The 21,028-nt window shown below is 65.9% G+C and overlaps 4 protein-coding genes across 7 annotated transcripts; 3 read left to right on the forward strand and 1 right to left on the reverse strand.

Moving 5' to 3' along the window:
- Nucleotides 1–630: 630 nt before the first annotated feature.
- GPAA1 (glycosylphosphatidylinositol anchor attachment 1) lies at nucleotides 631–4,092 on the forward strand. 2 transcript variants are annotated; one of them, XM_032316263.1, is made up of 12 exons: nucleotides 631–806; nucleotides 1,077–1,256; nucleotides 1,341–1,452; nucleotides 1,634–1,781; nucleotides 1,862–1,963; nucleotides 2,048–2,244; nucleotides 2,334–2,530; nucleotides 2,626–2,779; nucleotides 2,936–3,031; nucleotides 3,179–3,369; nucleotides 3,448–3,618; nucleotides 3,759–4,092. In XM_032316263.1, exons 1-12 carry the CDS (start codon nucleotides 733–735, stop codon nucleotides 4,000–4,002), a joined length of 1,866 nt encoding a protein of 621 aa, XP_032172154.1. In that variant the 5' UTR covers nucleotides 631–732; the 3' UTR covers nucleotides 4,003–4,092. The 2 variants fall into 2 exon arrangements, with proteins under 2 accessions (XP_032172154.1, XP_032172155.1); XM_032316264.1 differs by having other exon boundaries at nucleotides 2,409–2,530.
- Nucleotides 4,093–9,202: 5,110 nt separating this feature from the next.
- On the forward strand, nucleotides 9,203–11,978 carry LOC116574779 (cytochrome c1, heme protein, mitochondrial). Its single transcript, XM_032315580.1, has 7 exons — nucleotides 9,203–9,661; nucleotides 10,279–10,475; nucleotides 10,560–10,686; nucleotides 10,773–10,930; nucleotides 11,017–11,177; nucleotides 11,492–11,592; nucleotides 11,678–11,978. Exons 1-7 carry the CDS (start codon nucleotides 9,218–9,220, stop codon nucleotides 11,780–11,782), a joined length of 1,293 nt encoding a protein of 430 aa, XP_032171471.1. The 5' UTR covers nucleotides 9,203–9,217; the 3' UTR covers nucleotides 11,783–11,978.
- Nucleotides 11,979–12,847: 869 nt separating this feature from the next.
- Nucleotides 12,848–17,695, reverse strand: SHARPIN (SHANK associated RH domain interactor). 3 transcript variants are annotated; one of them, XM_032315578.1, is made up of 9 exons: nucleotides 17,172–17,689; nucleotides 16,736–16,910; nucleotides 14,108–14,239; nucleotides 13,896–14,037; nucleotides 13,729–13,819; nucleotides 13,506–13,659; nucleotides 13,308–13,426; nucleotides 13,089–13,217; nucleotides 12,848–13,011 (listed from the first exon to the last, which is right to left on the reverse strand). In XM_032315578.1, exons 1-9 carry the CDS (start codon nucleotides 17,346–17,348, stop codon nucleotides 12,922–12,924), a joined length of 1,209 nt encoding a protein of 402 aa, XP_032171469.1. In that variant the 5' UTR covers nucleotides 17,349–17,689; the 3' UTR covers nucleotides 12,848–12,921. The 3 variants fall into 3 exon arrangements, with proteins under 3 accessions (XP_032171469.1, XP_032171468.1, XP_032171470.1); XM_032315577.1 differs by having other exon boundaries at nucleotides 13,089–13,426; nucleotides 17,172–17,695; XM_032315579.1 differs by lacking the exon at nucleotides 14,108–14,239 and having other exon boundaries at nucleotides 13,089–13,426; nucleotides 17,172–17,692.
- A 176-nt stretch (nucleotides 17,696–17,871) lies between these two features.
- MAF1 (MAF1 homolog, negative regulator of RNA polymerase III) lies at nucleotides 17,872–21,006 on the forward strand. Its single transcript, XM_032315581.1, has 8 exons — nucleotides 17,872–18,241; nucleotides 18,977–19,102; nucleotides 19,203–19,331; nucleotides 19,409–19,574; nucleotides 19,717–19,838; nucleotides 19,920–20,039; nucleotides 20,206–20,343; nucleotides 20,454–21,006. The coding sequence occupies exons 2-8, from the start codon at nucleotides 19,020–19,022 to the stop codon at nucleotides 20,473–20,475; spliced, it is 780 nt and encodes a 259-aa protein (XP_032171472.1). The 5' UTR covers nucleotides 17,872–18,241; nucleotides 18,977–19,019; the 3' UTR covers nucleotides 20,476–21,006.
- The last annotated feature ends 22 nt before the right edge of the window (nucleotides 21,007–21,028 follow it).

Raw genomic sequence — 21,028 nt, forward strand, 5'->3', positions numbered from 1 at the left:
CCGACTATGGCTTGGACGAATGGCCCCTTCCACCCTAGGAGCCCTTTGGGCCTACATAGCCCCAGACTCCAACAAAAGTACAACAGATCCAAGTTCTCACCTGGGGGAAGGAGGCGGGTCTTCTCTCCACACCTGTGCCCCGAGCACCAGCCCCTGCAGCCCTCCCCGCACACCTCCCGACCTGAACTGGGGTGCTCCCCGCTTTTGCTCCACATACCCCAGCTCCTTTGCAACCCGTTTTGACCAAGAGTACCATCAGCACTTTGCTGCCTGTGGTCATCTGACCCTGATGACCTCGGCGCTGCGTCCCCACGGGGATGTCCCTTGTGCACTCGCTGCCGTTAATGACCAACATCCGGAGGAAAGAGTCTGCCGACGCCCCGGTCTCAGTCCCCGCGAACCGCCCTCCCCGCGCCCCGGGGCGCTCGACCTGTCGCTGCCAGGGGCGGCGCGTTCGGGACGCTGGGACGGCCGAGCTCTCTGGCTCGGCCCCGCCAGCCCGGGCGGCCGCCGGTCGCCAGGCGCGTCCTGAAGGCGCGCCCTCCCGGGGACCGCGCGGCGGGGGCGGGCGGGGAAACGCGCCGCCTCCGCTCGGAGCATGCGCGGCGGCGCGAGGGCCGTCGGGACCGGAAGTGCGGGCGGGCGCGGAGCGGCGGCCGGACGGGAGCGCGGCCCCGGGCCCGCGGCTGGAGCTGGCGGCCGAGCGCGGCCCCGGAGCCGCCCCTCCCCGCCATGGGCCTCCTGTCGGACCCGGTGCGCCGCCGCGCCCTCGCCCGCCTCGTGCTGCGTCTCAACGCGCCGCTCTGGTGAGCGCGGGGCCCGGGGCGGGATCCGCGGGGCTCGGGGGGCCAGTGCCCCCGCGGGCTGCTGGCGCCCGCGTCTCGGAGCCCACGGGGCTCGCTCGGGGCGTCGGGCCCGCGGCTCAGCTCCCCCGTCCGACGTCCGGAGCGCCTGGACCCCGGGGCCGGGTCCCTCCGACACGCCCCCTCCGTCCCCGGTGCAGCGCGGGGAGGCCCGGGGCCGGAGCGCGCGGACCCGCTAACGCTCCGGGGCGCCGTCGCCCCCTCTCCCCGCAGCGTGCTGAGCTACGTGGCGGGCATCGCCTGGTTCCTGGCGCTGGCTTTCCCGCCGCTGACCCAGCGCACGTACATGTCGGAGAACGCCATGGGCTCCACCATGGTGGAGGAGCAGTTCGCGGGCGGGGACCGTGCCCGGGGCTTGGCCCGAGACTTCGCGGCGCACCGCAGGAAGTCGGGGTGAGCCGCGCAGCTGCGGGCGTGGGGAGGTAGTGGTGGCCAAGGCCAGGGAGCTCTGCCTAGCGGCTCTCCTTGTGACCCTAGGGCTCTGCCAGTGGCGTGGCTGGAGCGGACGATGCGGTCAGTGGGGCTGGAAGTGTACACGCAGAGCTTCTCGCGGAGGCTGCCCTTTCCTGATGAGACCCACGAGCGCTACGTATTGTGGGGGAGAGGAGTGCCTGGGACCAAAACGCGCCTGGGGAGGGTGGCTTGGGGCCGGGAAGCCCGGCGGTGGCATGTCCCGGGCCCGGGAAATCCCTGGTGGGCAGTCTAGGGCGACGAGGGAGGGCAGCCCTCCGGGGTAGGGCGGTGCTAAGTCTTCCCCATGCCGTGTCCAGATGGTGTCTGGTACCAACGTGTACGGCATCCTGCGGGCCCCGCGCGCTGCCAGCACCGAGTCCCTGGTGCTCACCGTCCCCTGTGGCCCGGACTCTACCAACAGCCAGGCAGTGGGGCTGCTGCTGGCACTTGCTGCCCACTTTCGGGGTGAGGCTTGGGGGCTGCTGCGGGCAGGGGACGGTTTGGCCCCTGTCTCAGGCCCTGCTGACCTAGTTTCTGGTGTCCAGGGCAGATTTACTGGGCCAAAGACATCATCTTCCTGGTGACAGAACAAGACCTTCTGGGTACAGAGGCTTGGCTGGAGGCCTACCACGACGTCAACGTCACCGGTGGGTCGTCTTGCCCCGGTCCCTCTCTCCGAACCGCTGTCCTCGGCGGCTCCCCATAGGCAGCCCTTTCCCCTGCTCCCACAGGCATGCAGTCATCCCCTCTGCAGGGCCGGGCGGGGGCCATCCAGGCAGCCGTGGCTCTGGAGCTGAGCAGTGATGTGGTCACTAGCCTCGATGTGGCTGTGGAGGGGCTCAACGGGCAGCTGCCCAACCTCGATCTACTCAACCTCTTCCAGACTTTCTGTCAGAAAGGGGGGCTGCTGTGTACGCTGCAGGGCAAGGTAAGGGGGGCTGCCTTCCAGGGAGGCCTGGGCTTCCCACGGACTTCTCTCTGGGGGGCTTTTCTCACCCTGCCCCCAAACCCTCTAAGCTGCAGCCCCAGGACTGGACATCCGTCGACGGGCCGCTGCAGGGTCTGCAGACCTTGCTGCTTATGGTTCTGCAGCAGGCCTCCGGCCGCCCCCACGGCCCTCATGGCCTCTTCCTGCGCTACCGTGTGGAGGCCCTGACCATCCGTGGCATTAACAGCTTCCGACAATATAAGTATGACTTGGTGGCAGTGGGCAAGTAAGTAGCTTTTGGCCCCCGCTTCCATGCTTGGGGTTGGGGAGGGGGTGGTCTGGGGGGGCCTGGCTGGCCGTGACGCTGCCCCATCCTGGCAGGGCCCTGGAGGGCGTGTTCCGCAAGCTCAACCACCTCCTGGAGCGCCTGCACCAGTCCTTCTTCTTCTACCTGCTCCCGGCGCTGTCCCGCTTCGTGTCCATCGGCCTCTACATGCCTGCTGCCGGCTTTCTGCTCTTGGTCCTTGGTCTCAAAATATCCTCTGAACCCCCGTCTGCGTGTGGCCAGCCCAGGTCCTCTCCACTCTAGGCTGGGGAGAACCCTCCGTCCTTGGGGGAGTGGGAGTGAGCCCTGGGTCTGCTGCTGGGTATGTTCCATCACACCTGTCGTCAGGATCCTTGACTAGACCACGCTCTGGAGCTGTGGATGCAATTGCATGAGGCCGGAGTGGGCCCCGAGGAGCCTAGGGGGGCCTCTGGACCTAGCCCTCCCGTCCTGCCAGCACAGGTGATGGTCCCCCCACTCTTGCTCTTGGGGCGGGATTCCAGGCGAACGTCACTTCGGCAGCTCAGTCTCGATAGGTGGGGTGGTGGGGAGGGCCCTTGGGGCTCCCTTGGCCCCACGGCCCACCTCCCGCTGTCTGTGCCGTTGCAGAGCGTCGGGCTGGCCTCGCTTGTGGCGCCCTTGCTGATCTCACAGGCCATGGGTCTGGCCCTCTACATCCTGCCGGTGCTGAGCCAACACGTGGCTACCCAGCACTTCCCCGTAGCCGAGGCCGAGGCCGTGGTGCTGACTCTGCTGGCCATCTACGCGGCAGGCCTAGCCCTTCCGCATAGCACCCAGCGGTGAGGAGCTGGGCTGGGGGAGGGGGGCGGGGGCACCCTGGCCACACAGGCCAGGCATCTGAGCCCCTTGTCCTGCAGGGTGGTGAGTGCACAGGCCCCAGACAGAGGCTGGATGGCACTGAAGCTGGTGGCCCTCATCTACCTGGCACTGCAGTTGGCCTGCATCACCCTCACCAACTTCTCGCTGGGCTTCCTGCTGGCCGCCACCATGGTGCCTGCTGCCGCGCTCACCACGCCCTGCGGGCCCCGGTACGTGCCTGCCTGCCCCTCCCCAAGCCCAGGGCCTGCGCTGCTTCCCACCACCGTGCCCTCAACGGGATGCCTGTGTCTCCCCCCCGCCCCCCGCCCGCCCCGCCCTGAGCCCCACCTGGTGCTGCTTCTCCCCCCAGGCCCCTCTACGCTGCCCTGCTGGTGCTCACAAGCCCAGCAGCCACGCTCCTGGGCAGCTTGTTCCTGTGGCGGGAGCTGCAGGAGGCCCCGCTGTCCCTGGCCGAGGGCTGGCAGCTCTTCCTGGCGGCGCTGGCCCAGGGCGTGCTGGAGCACCACACCTACGGTGCCCTGCTCTTCCCTCTGTTGGCTCTGGGCCTCTACCCCTGCTGGCTGCTCTTCTGGAACGTGCTCTTCTGGAAGTGACATGCGGCTCACAGCCCTGCAGCGTCAGGACTGGGGTGGCGAACCCCTGCGTTGTCTCCTTGGGAAATAAACAGTTTTGTTTCAGCTGCCCTTTGGTGCCGCTGGCCAAGTGTCTGCTGTCCGTGTGGGGCCCCCCAGCCCCTGGGCGAGAAGCTCTTCAGGAAGGCTTGGCCTTCCCAGATACTTCCTTCTCGGAGGGCCCTGCTGCCGGCAAGAGTGAGGGCGCGAGCCCCATGGGCCTCAGAGGAGAGCCTCGGGTGGACACTGGGCTCGGGACCTGGAAACGGCCCGCGCTGACCCTGCCCGGCCCCCGCCCCACGAGCGTCACGGTAGGAGGCAGGGTGCTGGGTAGGAGGAAATGATGGGAGCAGGGCTTGGGGCCTGATGGGCTCTGGGTGCCCAGAGTCCACACTGCTCCGTCTGCAGTGCTGGAGTGGAAGGGGCAAAGGGGCCGGAGCTGGAGCCCTGCAGAGGCCTGTGGTGTGGGCGGGGCACCTCCCGGGGCCAGAACCTCTGTGTGGGTCTGGAAGGGGCATCTGCTTCCTTGGAGCTGAACCAGACCAGGCCAGACGCCCCTAAGAGCCAGGGCCCTGGAGGAGTGGGCAGGCCACGGGACCCCGGAAAGGAGTTGGAAGGTTGGTGTCTGTCCTGGAGGGAAGAAAAAAGCAAAACACATTCGTTAGCCACGCCAGGGCCGCGTCCGCTCCCAGGAGGGCCTCTGCCGGCACCCGATGGGGTGGGCCGAAGGCAGAGCGGCCCCACCTGCAGAGCGGGCTCGGGACCAGTGTCCTTCAGTGCCACACCCAGAACAGTGGGGCCTGGGAAGGCCTGTGGGGAAGGTCTAGCCCCCAGGGCGTGCTGGTTGTCTGCTGATGGGCGCCTGTGTGTCCAGCATGGTGAGGGGAGGCGCTGGAGACCCCACGGGCGCGAGCAGCCAGTCACTGTCCCACGATCCCGCGGGGCCTGTCGTTCCTTTACTGTTGAACGGGCTGTTCTGCTCCTGAGGCTTGAGAGAGCAGTTGCGCCCGCACCCCCTGGCCACCTCCCCGGCTGGCTTCTGTTGAGTGCGCTCTCGCAGGTCAGGCACCGCTACTCCGTGGCCTCGCGTTCTTCTGAGTCGCACAGACCTCTCCGCTCTGGCTTGGTCTCTGCCGTCTCTTCCTCTGTCTCTGCGGGCTGGTACCCAATACAAAATTCTTTCTGGGCCTTTCAGCCAGGCTGTGGCCTCAATCGGCCATTTTTTTTACTGCACTTAGTCACTTAAATTACAAATCTTGAAAACACATTAAATCATGGAACATACAACTGGGGTCATCTCCGTTGTGCTCTGAACCTGCCTGTGCAGAATTCTTCCTGTGTACACAGAAGATTTGAAACCATGGGAACAACAAAGTTGATTTGTCAGGGAAGCTTAATTGTTTTTTTAAGATTTCGTTTATTTGACAGAGATCACAAGTAAACAGAGCAGCAGGCAGAGAGGGGGAAGCAGGCTCCCCGCTGAGCAGAGAGCCCGATGTGGGGCTCGATCCCAGGACCCTGAGATCATGACCCGAGCCGAAGGCAGAGGCTTTAACCCACTGAGCCACCCAGGTGCTCCAGGGAAGCAGAATTTCTGTTCTGATTTTCAGTAATGTCATTTGTATGATGCTCTTTTTTTAAGATTTTATTTTTATGGGGCGCCTGGGTGGCTCAGTGGGTTAACTGCCCGACTCGATCTCAGCTCAGGTCTTGATCTCAGGAGGTTGTGAGTTCGAGCCCTGCGTGGGGCTCCATGCTGCACATGGAATCTGCTTCAAAGAGAAAAACAAAGAACTGTCAGGCTGTGAAAATGTAGGTCAGACATACAAGGACGGAATCTCAGGTCATAAATGCTTTTATTTTGATGGTGTGGCAGGGTCTGCGACTGTGTCTAGTTCTGTCCTCCTTAGTCATAGACCCCAATTTGGATTCTTGTGCCTGGAGGTATGGCCTTGTGACTATGCTTTGGCCGGTAGGATAAGAACAGAAGCTTCCAGGTGAGCACCAGGCAAAGGCCTCACCTAGAGACGCCAGCCCTCTGAGCCCAATCCGTTCTCCTGCCCTCGCGAATGTGGAAGTGATGGCCGCAGCGCGTCTGCGGCACGAGGCCCGGCCGGGGTCGGGAATGCAGGGAGAGGAGCGGGCACTTCCCGGCCGCCCGGAGGCAGCACAACCCCGGTGTGCGGCTCAAACTTCTGCCTTAGGTAGCACTGTTACTCGCGGACGCTTTCCTCTAGTTCCAGCCAACACAGGAGGGGCTGTCGAGAACCCAGCTCACAAGAGGCCGGGACTCCGCCGCCTGCTGTCGCGCCCAGAACAGAAGCAGCGTGGGGGGCGGGGAAGCTGTCCCATCCCTGCCGCCTCTCCAGCTCAGAGCCGGACACCCGCGAGGATACTCCTCTGCACATGTTGAATGAGAGGAAAGAACGCAGAGGGAGAGCCTCTCGAGGCCCCAAAGAAGCTCCGGGGGGCAGACGGAGCCCCCACAGGGGCCGGGAGGGCCGCCTACGGCGTAGGGTGTGGCGGGAGCACAGGAAGGTGAGGGTGGCCCCCCCCCACCGCCAGCCAGGCCACCCTTCACCCACCTCCCAATGCCCAGCCGCCTCCGCACAAGCGGGCCCACTATGGACACCCTACTTGGCCTTGGGGTGCTTCTAGCAACTCACCTGCGTGTCCCAGGTTTCCTGAGCTTTTGCGAATCGTTTGCCTGGTTGCCCCTCCCCACCTGAAGTTCCGGTGTGGGCAGCTCAGGGCAAGAATGCGCCTGCAGGCCCCAGCTGCCTTCACGCCCACACTCAGGCCCTGTCACCAGCCCAGGCCCCACTTCTGAGGCCCCAGTGTGTCCCCTGTGCCTCCTGGGTGCTGTGATGGTCGTGTCTAAGTCCCAGTCTCCCAACCTGAACACATCCCACCTGACGGACCATCTCCCCGAGCAGGTGCACACAACCCTGAGCCGCTGCGCATCTGCCCTCCTCGGGGGGCCCGTCAGTCTAGGGACAGAACCCGAGTCCTCACCTTGGTGGTCAGGGGCTGTGCTGTTCCCGAGCACGCTTTCTCGGCCCGGGAGCAGCCCGCGCCTGCGCCACGCCCCCTTCCAGCCGCAGACACCGTCAGCTTCGTTCCAACTCCAGACTCGGACCTGAACAGGAACGGGGTTGCGTGTCTGTGGTCTCTCGTCCGGCTCCTCACCCAGGGCTACGCCTTCAGGGTTCATCCGTGTCGTACCGTGTCACAATTTCCCCCGTGGCTGAGGAACACGCCACGTTCTGTTCATCTGCCTGACAGCTCATGGACTGGACGTTTCGGTGGTTTCCTCTTTGCTGGTCATTGTGGGAGACGCGCCGACCACCGTTCGGGGACAAGGATTATGACCTGAGCCCAAGGCAGTGGCTTAACCCCCTGAGCCACCCAGGCGCCCTTGAATCCCTTCTGGGGGTGCCCTGAGAGCACTTGTCCTGAGGCTGCGAAGGCACGCACACGAGTCGTGTCTTCGCACGGTGTCGGCTTTAGACTTTATTCAGTCCTGAGGCGAGGGTAACGTAAAGCGGGTGTAGGATTCCAGACTCAGTGACATTTCACCATGGGACTGACTTGGCTTCTTACACGGCACAGCACAGACAAGATACCAAGGGGGCAGGGAGTTCACCAACCGAACCCCAAGTCCGTCTGCAGGCGGCGGCTGAGAGGGGGCCGGAGTCTTGCCCTGGTCCACTCTCGGCACTTGCCGCTTCTGTTCAAGCAGGGGCGCATCTCAGCCCTGTTTGGAGACCAGCCAGGCGAGGCTTGGGCAGCAGCTGCCTTTCTGAAGCGGTCAGGCTGAGGGGGTCTGTCTAGAGGTGTCTGTCTGGAGAGTCTGACGTTTGCTGCAAAACCCTCCCTTTTCAAACGGATCTAAAGGGTCTGGGGCCTGCAGATGCCCTTGGCTACTGCCGGTTATCAGTGCTGGACGCGGCAGGATCTCGTGGCTGTGGTACCTTCAACGGCTTGGGCATTGCCAGACACAGGTTCCTGCTTGAGTGAAAGACTTCGTCTTGCTCTCTACAATGTTCTGTAATTTTGTTGTTGCTGAAAACTGGACATTTTAGGGGTGTCTAAGTGGCTCAGGTCATGATCCCCGGGGTAGTGGGATCCAGCCCGCAGGGGGCTCCTTGCTCAGTAGGGAGCCTGTTTCCCCCTGCTGTGCTCTTTCTGACAAAATCTTTAAAAACAAGGAAAACTAGACTTTCTAAATCTTTAAAAAAATATTTATTTGTCAGAGCGCGCGCACAAGCAGGGGGAAGGGCAGGGCCAGGGGCCGAAGCCGGTTCCGCTCCGAGCAGGGAGCCCGGCTCGGGGCTCGGTCCCAGGACCCCGCAGCAGGAGCCGAGCCGAAGGCCCACGCGTCGCTGGCTGGGCCCGGGGGCGCCCAAACTAGACATTTTAAGTCCTAGGATGTGGCGACGCTGGGAATCGGACTCCAAGGACGCGGCAGCGGCCGGTCGGGGCTGTCTGCGCCGGGACGGGAGAACCGGCTCCGCCTGGCCTGCAGCATCGGCCCTGCGGAGCCCCGGGTCCCCCTTCGCTCGGCCCTCGGGTCGGCTCGCGGCCGGCGGACGTGCTCGGACAGCAGCAAGCGCTAAGCTCCCGGCTCTCCCCGCAGCTCTGCGCCCCGCGAGGCCGCCCGCGAGCCCTGGGTCGGGCGGGCCGCAAGCCGCCGGGCGCTTCCGCTCGTGGAGCGCCGAGCCCGCCGGTCCCCCACACGGAAGCCCCGGGGGCGTCTTCGGGTCGCGCGCGTTCGTCTCGGGGCCCTTTCCGGCTCCGGCGCGGCCCCGCGGGGGTGCTGCTCCCCGACCTCCGCGGCCGCCGGCGGCTCGGAACCCACCAGCCCGCCCGCCGCCCTCGGCCAACGGCCCCAGGGCACAGGCTCGCCCGGGCCGGGGCCGGCGCAGGGGGCTCCGCAGCGGCTCCGGCGGGGACGCGGCTCCGCCCCTCGGGGCCAGCGGCGGCTCCAGCCCGGAGAAGGGGCGACGCCTCCGGGACCGCTGTCCGCCGGCAGGCCTCGGGCGGGTCTCCAGACCCATCGCTGCGAGCGTCCTGCTGGCACGTGCGGGGCCGCGAGGCCCCGGCCCTGCGCTCCCACCGACGGCCGGCGCCGGGCTTCCGACGGCCCGGTTTGCCCCGACGGCTCCCGGCGATCACGTAAGCCCTCGTCGGGCGGATGAGGGCGAGCGGTGTCCGGGCCTGGGCGGGGCCCCCGGCCCGCCGGCCCTGCTCGCCCCCACTCGGGGCCCGGACCCTGACCCGGGCGGCAGACAACGCTGCGCGGAAGCGCGCGACGGGCGGGAGGCGACGGGACGGGGAAGCCGCGGGAGCCGCCGCCGCCGCCTGCTCGGGCCCCGCCCACTTCCGGTCTCCGCGAGGAGCGCGGCTCGGCGGAACCCCGCCCCCGCCCCCAGGCTCTCGCGACATCTGGGCTCCGGGACCGCCGCGGGGCCTGACGGGAGCAGCCGTCGCGCCGGAGAGGGCCAAGATGGCGGCGGCGGCTTCGGCTTCGCTTCGTGGGGCGGTGCTGGGCCCGCGGGGCGCGCGGCTGCCGGGCGCGCGGGCCCGGGGTCTGCTGTGCGGCGCGCGGCCCGGCCAGCTCCCGCTGCGGACGCCCCAGGTGAGCTCTGGCCGCGACCCTGTCCGCCGTGTGGCCCCGCAGCCCTTGAAGGTCACGGCGGGGAGGCTCTGGGCGCGGGCCGGGCAGCGAGGGAGCGGCCTCGACCTCCCGGCGCTTCTGTCCCGGCCGGATCCCCGCCGCCTGCCGTCCCGAGGACCCCGGGAGCAGGACCAGGCGCCCAGCCCTCCGAGCAGCAGAGGCGCCCTGTGCGGAGCGTGGGGGGCGGCGGGGCGGGCTCGCTGCGGGCTGGGGGCTGGGGGCTTCTCCCGGAGGGCGCGCCCCGGCCCGCTCCTGCGCCGGCCTTCCAGCTTGGGCCTGCGTCCTGAAGTGACCTCAGCCTGACCTCGGACAGCTGCCTTGTGACCTTGGCCTGCCCCGGCACCCTTGCTCGCATCCACCTCGTCCCCAGCCCTGGAGCCCAGCAGCAGCCCAACACCTCCTCCCCGGGTCCGAATCGCGGTCGCGGAGCCAGCGCGGCGGGGGCGGGGGCGGGGGCCGCGGTGCCCCGCAGGAGGGGCGGGCGCTGCGTGGATGAGCGGGAGAGGTGGGCGCCGAGCGGCAGATGCCCAGGTAGGGCCGGGCGGTGTTCTGGCAGGCGCTGAGCGGGGCTCTTGCAGGCAGTGCCCTTGTCGTCGAAGGCCGGTCTGTCCCGGGGCCGGAAAGTGATGCTGTCAGCGTTGGGCATGCTGGCGGCAGGGGGTGCGGGGCTAGCTGTGGCCCTGCAGTCTGCCGTGAGTGCCAGTGACCTGGAGCTGCACCCCCCCAGCTACCCGTGGTCCCACCGTGGCCTCCTCTCTTCCCTGGACCACACCAGGTGTGCTGCTGGCCGGCTGCGGCCGTTTCTGGGGGGCCGGGCGGGGTGGAATCCTTGGCGCCCGTAACGCTCCTTCTCCTCCAGCATCCGCAGGGGCTTCCAGGTGTACAAGCAGGTGTGCTCCTCCTGCCACAGCATGGACTACGTGGCCTACCGCCACCTGGTGGGCGTGTGCTACACGGAGGAAGAAGCGAAGGCGCTGGCGGAGGAGGTCCGGGGCCCAGGGATGAGGAGGACCTGGGGCTTGGGCTTCCCGCTGTGGTGGACAGCAGGGTTGTGATGGGCTCTTCGTGGCAGGTGGAGGTTCAGGATGGCCCCAACGAGGATGGGGAGATGTTCATGCGGCCCGGGAAGCTGTCTGACTACTTCCCCAAACCATACCCCAACCCGGAAGCTGCTCGAGCAGCCAACAACGGGGCACTGCCCCCTGACCTCAGCTACATCACACGGGCTAGGTACGTGGACTCGCTGCAAAAGGGTGTGGGGAGGGGGACAGAGGGCATCTTGTGCCCGGGCTCAGGAGGCACGAATCTGCTTCCAGGCACGGTGGCGAGGACTACGTCTTCTCCCTGCTAACGGGCTACTGTGAGCCACCCACCGGGGTGTCGCTGCGAGAGGGCCTCTACTTCAACCCCTACTTTCCTGGCCAGGCCATCGGCATGGCTCCTCCCATCTACGACGAGGTCCTGGAGTTTGATGACGGTGAGAAGCCCCCCTGCCTCGGGATCGGCACGCTGGGTCCTCCTCTTCCCGCTGCCAGGGATGCTTCCCGTGTGGGCCGTGCACTCTCCTTGGCTCAGGCACTGTGTGTGGGGGTGTCTGGGCCAGCTTGTGGGCAGTCTCCACAGTTGCAATTAGCCCAGACCTCTGTGTGCTGGGGGCAAGGGGTTCCGGTTCCTTATGAAGCCTTGGTAAGGACCCCGTCTCTGCCCTGTGGGGTGGGGGGGTGCTCCAGGGCTACCGCAGGTTGGGTAGGGACCCCCAGGGGCAGCCCTTACCACTTGTCCTTGGCCCAGGCACCCCAGCCACCATGTCCCAGGTGGCCAAGGACGTGTGTACCTTCCTGCGCTGGGCATCTGAGCCAGAGCACGACCATCGTAAACGCATGGGGCTCAAGGTAAAAAGGTTGGCCGTGGGAGAGGGGCTGGGAACTGGGCAGGGTTCCTTTCTGCTTCCTCCGGCTGAGCCTGCCTCGTCCCCAGATGTTGATGATGATGGGCTTGCTGTTTCCCCTGATCTACGCCATGAAGCGGCATAAGTGGTCAGTCCTGAAGAGCCGGAAGCTGGCATATCGGCCGCCCAAGTGACCCTGCCCCGTGTCTGCTCACTGTCTGGTCTGGATAGGCCCTCCAGCCCAGGAGCCACTCTGGACCTGTTCAGGCCTCAGCTGGCCCTCTTGAAAAGCCCCAATTTCTTGGGTAAAAGAGGGGAGGAGCCAGGAGACCAGGTTCCGGCTCCAAAATCTTGTCTCCATCATGGAAATAAATTAAGTTTCTCAACACACAGGTTTGAGCTGCTGTGATGGGAGCAGAGTTTTCACGGGATTCTGGGACTGCGATCCTTGCTGTCAAGTTCCCGGGGATACTCTGGGGGGTGTGGCCAGCATTGCCATGTACAGAGCGTGGGACAGGAAACAGCTGTTAGGGCAAGCTGAGTACTCGCTGAGCTGAAGAGGGCCTGGCTCGGCCACATGAGGCCTAGGGGTCTGGTGGGGTAACCGGCCCTGCGTCAGTATGTGAACCGCTTGGCTTTCCTCCCGAGGGCAGCGAGGAGCCCTTGGCAGCAGTTCACCGGGGGAGGGACCTGGGCTCGAGGAGGAGCTGCTGGGGAAGGGAGACAGCCTCTAGCCATGCTGAGAGCAAAGTGGGCGGAGGCCGCCCAGAATGTGCTTCTGGTCTCTCAGCCGGGCAGCTGGGACAGCACCTTCTGGCAAGCCGCAGGGTGCCACAGGGCCCTGCCTTGGGGCTCCTAGCTTCTGAGCCTTTCTTGACCCCAGGAGGGTGTAAGGAGCCCCTGGCTGGAATAGCCCCCGAGTGGCAGCCAGTGTCTGGGAAGCGGGGAAGCCGGGTGGGAGGAACCAGAGCACATGCTTGAAGGTTTCTGGGTGGACAGGAGGCCTGGTGAGCGTGGCACTGGTGGGAACTTGGCGTGCCCTGGGGTCTGGGAAGAGCTCAGACCCATGCTTCTGGCATCCCTGGGCTTTGGAGTCCCCAGGACTGGCGAGTTGACACGGGGACCTGGCCGGGTCACCTCAACCAGCTGAGGAGGGCCAGGCCCCACCCCTGGCAGCTTTTATCCCGCGGGGCTGTGCCCCGCCCCTGCCCCCCACCCTCCCAGCAGCCCAGTCTGCAGAAAGGCCAGAGATGCGGCACTTGGCTGGCTCAGAAGTGTCTTTAATGACTCCAGACTGCCCCTCCCCAGCCCTAGCGCTGTCCTAGGTGAGCAGTCAGCAAAGGTCCCCTGCGAGTTTCAGGAGGGGGTCCAGGGGCCTCGGGCCTGGAGGGACTGCGACATCCTCTCTCTCTGGGACCTGGGGCTGAGCGAAAAAGAGGTCATTCTGCGTGTTCTGCTGTTCTGCCGCCCTGCCCCCTTGCCCTCCGCTGCCTCTGGTACCTTTGGCGGCTGCTGGGCAGAGGCTGCAGAAACAGGGTCCCCAGTGCAGGGCTTCTGGGTGCTGCACATCTCACAGCCAGGTCGGCCAGGGGCGTTGATGAACGTGCAGGAAGGGCAGGACCAGCTGGGCTGGGAAGGGGGTGGGGGCAGAGGTGCTGCTGCTCCTTCCTTCCAGGGCCCGGAGAGTCCCAGGCCCACCCTGCCCAGCCCCTTACCCACCTGAAGGGGGCTGGGGAGGCTGGAGCTGGCAGGCTGCGCAGCCCTGGGCACCCCCAGTGACGGAGGAAACAGGCGACTTAGTTCCCCATCCAACTTCTGGGGGCCCTGAGGGCTGCGTCCTGCAGGAGACGAGGTGGGGCTCAGGGGTGTGTCCGCTTGCACCTGGCCTTCCTCATCCCGTCTGTGTCAAGGACTCACCTGGGGCTTCTCGAGGGGCTGAAAGCAGGTAGAGGAAAGCAGGCTCCCCATCGCGCCGGACCCCATAGGAGCCAAGGCTGCGCTCGGGCGCACACAGGCACCGCCCGATGACCCAGCGCTGCACGGCCGGTGGGAAGCCAAACTCGGAGAACACCTGGGGCCAGAGCATCAAGTCACTGAAGGTCCCCTACCCCCAGCCGGCTTCTCCAGACCCCATGCTTACCTGCTCTTGGAGGGTCGCAATGGTGCAGTGGGGGTGAACTTGCAGCGAGACGTGGGCAGACGATGCAGCATCCTCAACCGTGACCTGCAGCCTGGGCCAGAACACGGGTCAGGGGGAAGGATGGGGTCCTGGAAGGGCTTGGGGGCGCGGAATGAAGCGGCCCTCACCTGACAGGGCCGGCAGGGAAGCAGGCCTCCTGGAGCTGGACACTGAGGGCCACGTGATGCTGGGCCAGGATGGCCGCAGCCTGGGCTGCCCCCTGCTCATCCCCAGCCTCGATGGCCCGGGCCAGGCGCCGCACCAGCTCCTCTGCAGAGAGAGAGAAGGCCGTCACAGCTGAGCAGACCGCTGCTTCCACCCCTCCGCCGCCTGTTTTTACCTTTCTCCACAGCGTCTCCCGGGCTCCGGCAAACATCCACCTTGGGTTGTGGGGCCTGGAGCGTGGGCACCTCAGGGGGACTGGGCAGGGAAACGGGGCACATTTCTGGGCCCAGGGCTTGGGACGGGCTGCCTAGGAGGGAAGATGTGGGGTGGGCTGGGGTCTCCTGAGATCCAGCCCCCAAGCCGAGTTCCTACACAGGCCTCTGCTCTCTGACCTCAGGTTTCTAGGACATCGGCTACCTCCTTGCTCACCTCCGCCCACGCCAGGGCTCTTGCGCATACATAAGTCAGACTCCACCTTGGTCCTCACTGACCCCTAAAAGGTCCCTGCCAACCCCTCACAGCTGAAGCTGCACTCGGCTTTTCCTTGGGCTCTGGCATGCTTCTGGGCTGTTCCATCTCGCCCCACCTAGGCCTGTCCACCAAACAGGCCCTGTCAGGCCGCCAGGGATGCTCCCTTGGCCTCCCAGCAGAACCAAAGCAGATCCTCAGAAGGTGCCTGCCCCTTCCCGCTCATCAGGAGCCCTGCAGTTGCGAACATCCCCTCTTGGTGCCCTCAGGGACATCCACCCTCTCTACTGGCTCGACCATCAGCACAGCCCGGGGGCCTCCACTGCCTGCTCAGGGCGCCCTTACAGAGCTGGCCGTGCTGCCGTCTCCCCTCCTCCCTTCCACATGAGGCCCAGCCCACCCCTTGCTGATGCAGCTCCGAGGATGGCTTCAGGCCCTCACTGTTGAGCCATGGGCCCCATGAGAGACACAGGGCTCCTGCGCCCCCAGGCTGAGGCCCAGCCCAGCCTTGGAGTCCCAGAGGTCACACACACACTCTGGAGGCTATCATACCTGCTGCTTCCCGGCCACGTGGGTGTGAAGATCACACTAGGATCTTCCAGTTTTACTCGTGTCACCTCAGTGAAGCCCTCCCGGCCACCCTATTTAAAACGGCAAACCCCATGGGGCGCCTGGGGGGCTCAGTGGGTTAAAGCCTCAGCCTTCGGCTCAGATCATGATCCCAGGGTCCTGGGATCGAGCCCCGCATCGGGCTCTGCTCAGCGGGGAGCCGTGTGTGTCCCTCTCTCTCTGCTGCTTCTCTGCCTACTGTGTGATCTGTCAAATAAATAAATAAAATCTTAAAAAAAAAAACTGCAAAGCCCACCCTTCCAGCACTCCCATCTCCTCCAACATCTGATGCAATTTTACTTATTTCCCCCCCACCTTACATATATATGTGTGTGTATACGTATATCTCTCGGGGAAGGGGAGAGGGACAAAGGGAGAGAGCAAGCATCTCAAGCTGACTCCACACCGACCGCTGAACCAGCTGAGCCACCCAGGCACCCGCCAACCTAAGTATTTTTTAACTGAGGGGCACCTGGCTGGCTCAGTTGGTGGGGCGTGTGACTCTTGACTTGGGGTCGTGAGTTCAACCCCCATATTGGGTACAGGGGTTACTTAAATAAATTAGGGGCTCCTGGGGGGCTCCGTTAAGCGTCTGCCTTCTGCCCAGGTCATGATCCCACGGTCCTGGGATCGAGCCCCACATCGGGCTCCACGCTCAGCAGGAGTCTGCTGCTCCCTCTGCCTCCACCACTGCTTGTGCACTCTAACAAAATGTTCAAATAATGATTACAAAGGAAATAAACCTCTGCACCTTATGAATGTGTTTGGACCGATACACCGGGTTCCATCAGTTCTAAGCCTACAACACACTGGTTCTGCAATGCTACGCTCAGGGCAAGCGTACGCTTACGTATTTTACATGCCCGCCTCCCCTCTAGAAACGCAAGCTCCGAGAGCGCGGGGTCTGAAGTGTGAGTCCCACGAACTCCCCAAGGCCCGAAGCACTTAGTACAGAGCAGGCGCTGAGTCCCCAGCAGGTCAAGGGATGGACAGTGTTCCTCCCTCCGCAAGTGCTGCGCTGTCTGGGCCTCTCTTAGGCCACACTGTACGGTTTTCTTCTTAGCCCTCGGGCAGCGCTCCTGATACGCTGACGGCCCTTTCCTCCGCTTGCCGCACGGCCCGCCTGTTGGATTCTCCCGCTCCTCCCTCCTAGTGACCAGGGTTGACCTCTTGAGAGCCCCACCCCCCGCCCAGATGCCGGCAGCTAGCTCCTCTCCGCTCCGCACCCTTGCGCACAGGCCCTGTCTGGGAGCTCCCCGTAAGTCTCCTTCCAGCTCTGTGTCTCAACCATGAGCGCCTCCACTCTAGCGGCCGTAAGATCCACCCAATTCCATCCGCTAAGCATCTCTGGTGTCACTCTTCTCTCCAGCCCTATCTGCGCCGCCCGTACAGAAACACAGGTCCCAACCTCGAATCTGAGCCCGTCACAATCCCACTGAGTACACATCCCACTGCTCCAAATGCCGTCAGTCTGACCCGTACCGGAGGGCCTCCCTGCTCTGCCCCTCATGTGTCTGGTACTCCGGGCTCCAGCTTTTCGGCTTGGGTGCCTTTTCTCCACTCTCTCCCTCCGGGGAGCCTTCTCAGGACCCACCAGCGGGTAAAGTGGGCCCCGCTTTCGCACCGCTCCCCCCATCCAGGCCTGGGGGCCTGGGGCTACTCCTGTTCTCTCCCAGCACCCACGGCCCCTGCCCAGGCGAAATGAATTCCACTCCAGAGCACTAACCATTCTGTCCCTCCATGGTGGCGCCTCGGACTAGCGCTGCCCAGCGCTGAGCCTCCTGGGGGTTGAGGAAGTGCAGGCTGAGGGTCCCAGGCCCTCCCGGGGGAGGCTGCAGCTCATGCTGGCTGGGGCCTCGGACCGTGTAGGAAACGGACTCCAAGGGCCACTCCAGACTGACCTGAGGAAGGGCAGAGTCCAGGCTCAGGGTCTCCCGCCAGCACCCACTGCGCGATGACCCAAGGAACCCGCGGTCACGTCTGCAGGCCACGGACCCGGACCTACGCCCCTCCGCACGCCGCCCCCGGAACCCTCACGGGACGCCGCTAGAGACGGGCAGCACGGCCCTGGCCCCCGTTCTACAGACGAGGAGCCGGCCACAAGGGCAAGCCAAAGGCTCAGGGAACCGGCCCCGGCTCGCGGCCCCGCCGCCCCCACTCACCGCCCCGGGCCCCGCGCCCAGCAGCTCCAGCCGGAAACGCCCGGGCCGCTCGGGGTCCGCGCTCAGCTGCAGCTTCCGCAGCTGGGCCTGGGCGTCCGGCCCCGCGCCCAGTGGCCTCACCGCGGCGTGCACAGCCAGGAGCACCGCGGCCGAGTCCGGGTCCGAGGGCGGCGCCATCTCCGGTCCGCCCCCGCCCGGCCCCCCGAGCCCGCTTCCGTGGGCTCGGGCGGCTGAGCGCCTCCGCCGGCCGGAAACTGAGGCCGCGAGCCTGGGGTTCCGGCCGCCGCCGCCAAAGCATCGGAGCCCGCGTCGGAGCCTCCTGCCTTCCCCAGGATGGACACGCCTGGAGGCTCGGCGGGCCGGGACTGCAGCCCGACAGTCCGGTCCCCCCGGCCGCGCCGGGCGGGAGCTGAACGCCGTTCCCGGCTCCTTCCGGCCCGCCCTCCGCCGCCCTCGGGGCTGCCCGACCCGCCCACCCCGCGTGAGTCCGCCAGCCACTCCGGGGAACGCGGGCTGACAACAGGGGCGGGACGAGCGAGGGCCGCAACCAATGGGCATCAGGGGAGGAGGCGGGTCCTCACGGCTTGAAAGAATGACGGACAGGCACCTCAGCCAGTAGAAGTGGAGGCTAGGAGTGACTGGCGGGAGGCACCCCCAACGGTTATCCGAGCTCTCGATCCCGGCGGCTGGAGCGGGCCATTCAGGGGCGGGGGCGGGGCCTTGCGGACGCTTGTTGTTGTCCGGCCCGGGGAGGCAGAGGTCGCTCGCTCGCTCCTTTGCGCTTTCGGGCCTTGTGTGGCGGTCGGCGGGCAGGTCGGTCGCGGGAGTCGGTCGCCGTGCAGGGGCGAGGCTATGTCGCGGTGGCAGCCCGGCAGGGCCGGCAGGGCCGGGAGTAACGGGACGTCGCCGCAGAGCCTCTTCCCCCGGATACAGCGCGGCTCGAACGGAGGCCGCGGCGCCGCCCTCCGGTCCTGAGGAGCTCGCGCTGCCCGGAGCCCCACCGCCTTCTTTCCCGCGACGACGTCCACCGGCCCGCCCCGACCCGGCCGCACCGAGCGCTGCGCAAGCAGGTAGGTGTCCGCCCTGTGCCGGGCGCCGAGCGGGGGCCTCTGGAACTCCAGCCCCCAGCGGACTTCGCGCTGGCGCGCGTGCGCGTCCCGGGCGCACGGCCCCCTGGGATTTGTAGTTCCCCGCGGCTGGCTTGGGGTTTTCCTTCGCCCGGGCGAGAGGCGGGTGAGGCCAGGCTGGCGCTGGAGCGCCCTAGCTGCCGGCCGACAGGCCCCTCGGGGGTCGTGGTGCCTGCCTCTGTTCCTTGGTGTCCGAAGAACTAGGCGCCCTTGCGGAGAGGAGCAGGGAGGCTTTGGGGTTCCCTCTCCACCTCGCTAGAGGTCCCGTAGCACAGGGAAGAGCGCTGCGTCCAGGTGACAGCCGGCCCCCAGCCCCCGGTGTGCTGGGTCGCGACCCGGTGCAGGTCCTGGCCGTAAGTGAGGCGCTTAGCCCGAGGTCCTGCTGGAGTCCCGTGCCTTCCTGGGAGTCCAGGGACATGAGCTAGCGAGCCCTGCCGTGAGCAGGAGCCCTGGTTCGCCCCCCGGTATCGGGGCGGGGAGAAGTGGGTTGGCTGAGCTGAAGCCTGGGCCGGTCACTCTCGGGTAACAGGATCCAGTTTCTCTCTCCTGCCAGTGCTGAGGGCTCAGGAGCGAGCGCAGGAGGGACCCAGCCTGTCACTAACGGCCCACTTACCGGCTAGGGAGGCCAGACGCTCGGCCCCAGGGCCAAGATACTCAGGGACTGTCTCCCATCCTCAGGCAGCACTAGACCCTCCGACCGCAGGACCCTTTCCCCAAGGACATGAAGCTGTTGGAGAACTCGAGCTTCGAGGCCATCAACTCACAGCTGACAGTGGAGACTGGAGATGCCCACATCATCGGCAGGTGAGGCCTGGGCTCCGTGGGGCCTCAGAGGTCAGGACATCCTGGCCCGGACTTGAACCTGCCGGGTGGCATGCTCCATGGTCCCCCTCGCCCTTTGTAGGATCGAGAGCTACTCGTGTAAAATGGCAGGAGATGACAAGCACATGTTTAAGCAGTTCTGCCAGGAGGGCCAGCCCCACGTGCTAGAGGCGCTGTCCCCTCCCCAGACCTCGGGCCTCAGCCCCAGCAGGTGAGCCAGGGCAGAGTCTGCCCACTGTGGGCTGTGGGGGGCGGGCCCATGCCGGGCTGATGCATTTCTCCGTGCAGACTGAGCAAGAGCCAAGGTGGTGAGGACGAGGGCCCGCTAAGCGACACGTGCAGCCGCAAGACCCTCTTCTACCTGATCGCCACGCTCAACGAGTCCTTCCGGCCTGACTATGACTTCAGCACCGCCCGGAGCCATGAGTTCAGCAGGGAACCCAGCCTCAGCTGGGTGAGGGTCAGGCTAGGGGGAGGGGCTCGCAACCCCCCCAGCTCTGCTTACTGTGCTTCCTACCTGCAGGGGCCCCTGGGCTCGGCCCGGCGTGTGCCCTCTGTCCCGCACCCTGAGTCAGTCCCGACTGTGACCGTCCTAGGTGGTTAACGCGGTGAACTGCAGTCTGTTCTCGGCCGTGCGGGAGGACTTCAAGGCCCTGAAGCCGCAGCTGTGGGACGCGGTGGATGAGGAGATCTGCCTGGCCGAGTGTGACATCTACAGGTGGGCTGGCGTCCCTGCAGGCGGGCCCTGGGTGTGCGCCCCCCCGGGCCTTCACACCACCTCTTGCCCCACACTCCCCAGTTACAACCCAGACTTGGACTCAGACCCCTTTGGGGAGGACGGCAGCCTCTGGTCCTTCAACTACTTCTTCTACAACAAGCGGCTGAAGAGGATTGTCTTCTTCAGCTGCCGCTCCATCAGGTGGGCCCCCGTCCGCCGCCTCCCCGGGCTGCCGTCTGGCCCGTGCACCGCTTCCGCAGCCGTGCCCACCCCACTCCTGACTTTCTCCTTCCCGGACACCCTCCCTGGGCTCGGCAGCGGGGCCGGGGGCAGGCGGTCCTAAGACCAGTCCCCGCACCTCCCCCAGCGGATCCACCTACACGCCCTCGGAGGCCGGCAACGAGCTGGACATGGAGCTGGGAGAGGAGGCGGAGGAGGAGGAGGAGGAGGGCGGCGGCGGAGGCGGTGAGGGCGGGCCCGAGGAGACGAGCGCCATGGAGGACAGGTGCGTGGCGGCTGCTGAAGCCAGGGCTGGCCAGGACAGAGTGGGCACGCCTCTGCCTCACCCCCTGGGTGTTGGCTCCTCTGAGGTCCTTGTGTGCCACCTCCTGCCAGGGTCCCGGTGATCTGTATGTGAGGATGAGGAGCAGAGGTCCAGCTTCATTCAGCTTCAACCAGTGCCGGGAACTGCCCACTCGAGGGCCCCCAGGGCCTCCCTAGCTGGTGGTCAACCCCTGGCTCTGCCACGGCTCCGGCTCCGCCCCAGGCCACACCCACCAGCCCTTTGGCTCCGCCCACAGATGTCTACCCCGCCCCCGCCCCTCCCCCCACAGGCTCCTGCTGCCCGAATTGTGGTTGGCCTGGACAGCGCAGGGCCTGGTGGGAAGAGCCGCTGCCCTGCCCCCGGGACCTGACACAGGCAGGGACAGCTGGACTACAGAGTTTATTTTTGTATTTTGTGCTGGATCAGGCATGGGCCTGCACACTCCAGCCCAAGGGCCTGAGATCCAGTCAGCAGGCCCCGGCGGTCACCGCCCTGGGCTTGGCCAACCCCTGGTGCCCACCGGTACCCACCCTCCCTTCCCCCGCCACCTCGCCCGTTGGGCAGCGTGCACTGAGTGTCACTTTGCTGCAGCTGTTTGTTTCCAATAAAAATTTCTGTGACTTAGTGGGGACCTAACCTCTGTGCT

Source organism: Mustela erminea, chromosome 16 (genome assembly GCF_009829155.1).
Source record: "Mustela erminea isolate mMusErm1 chromosome 16, mMusErm1.Pri, whole genome shotgun sequence".
NCBI lineage: Eukaryota > Metazoa > Chordata > Mammalia > Carnivora > Mustelidae > Mustela > Mustela erminea.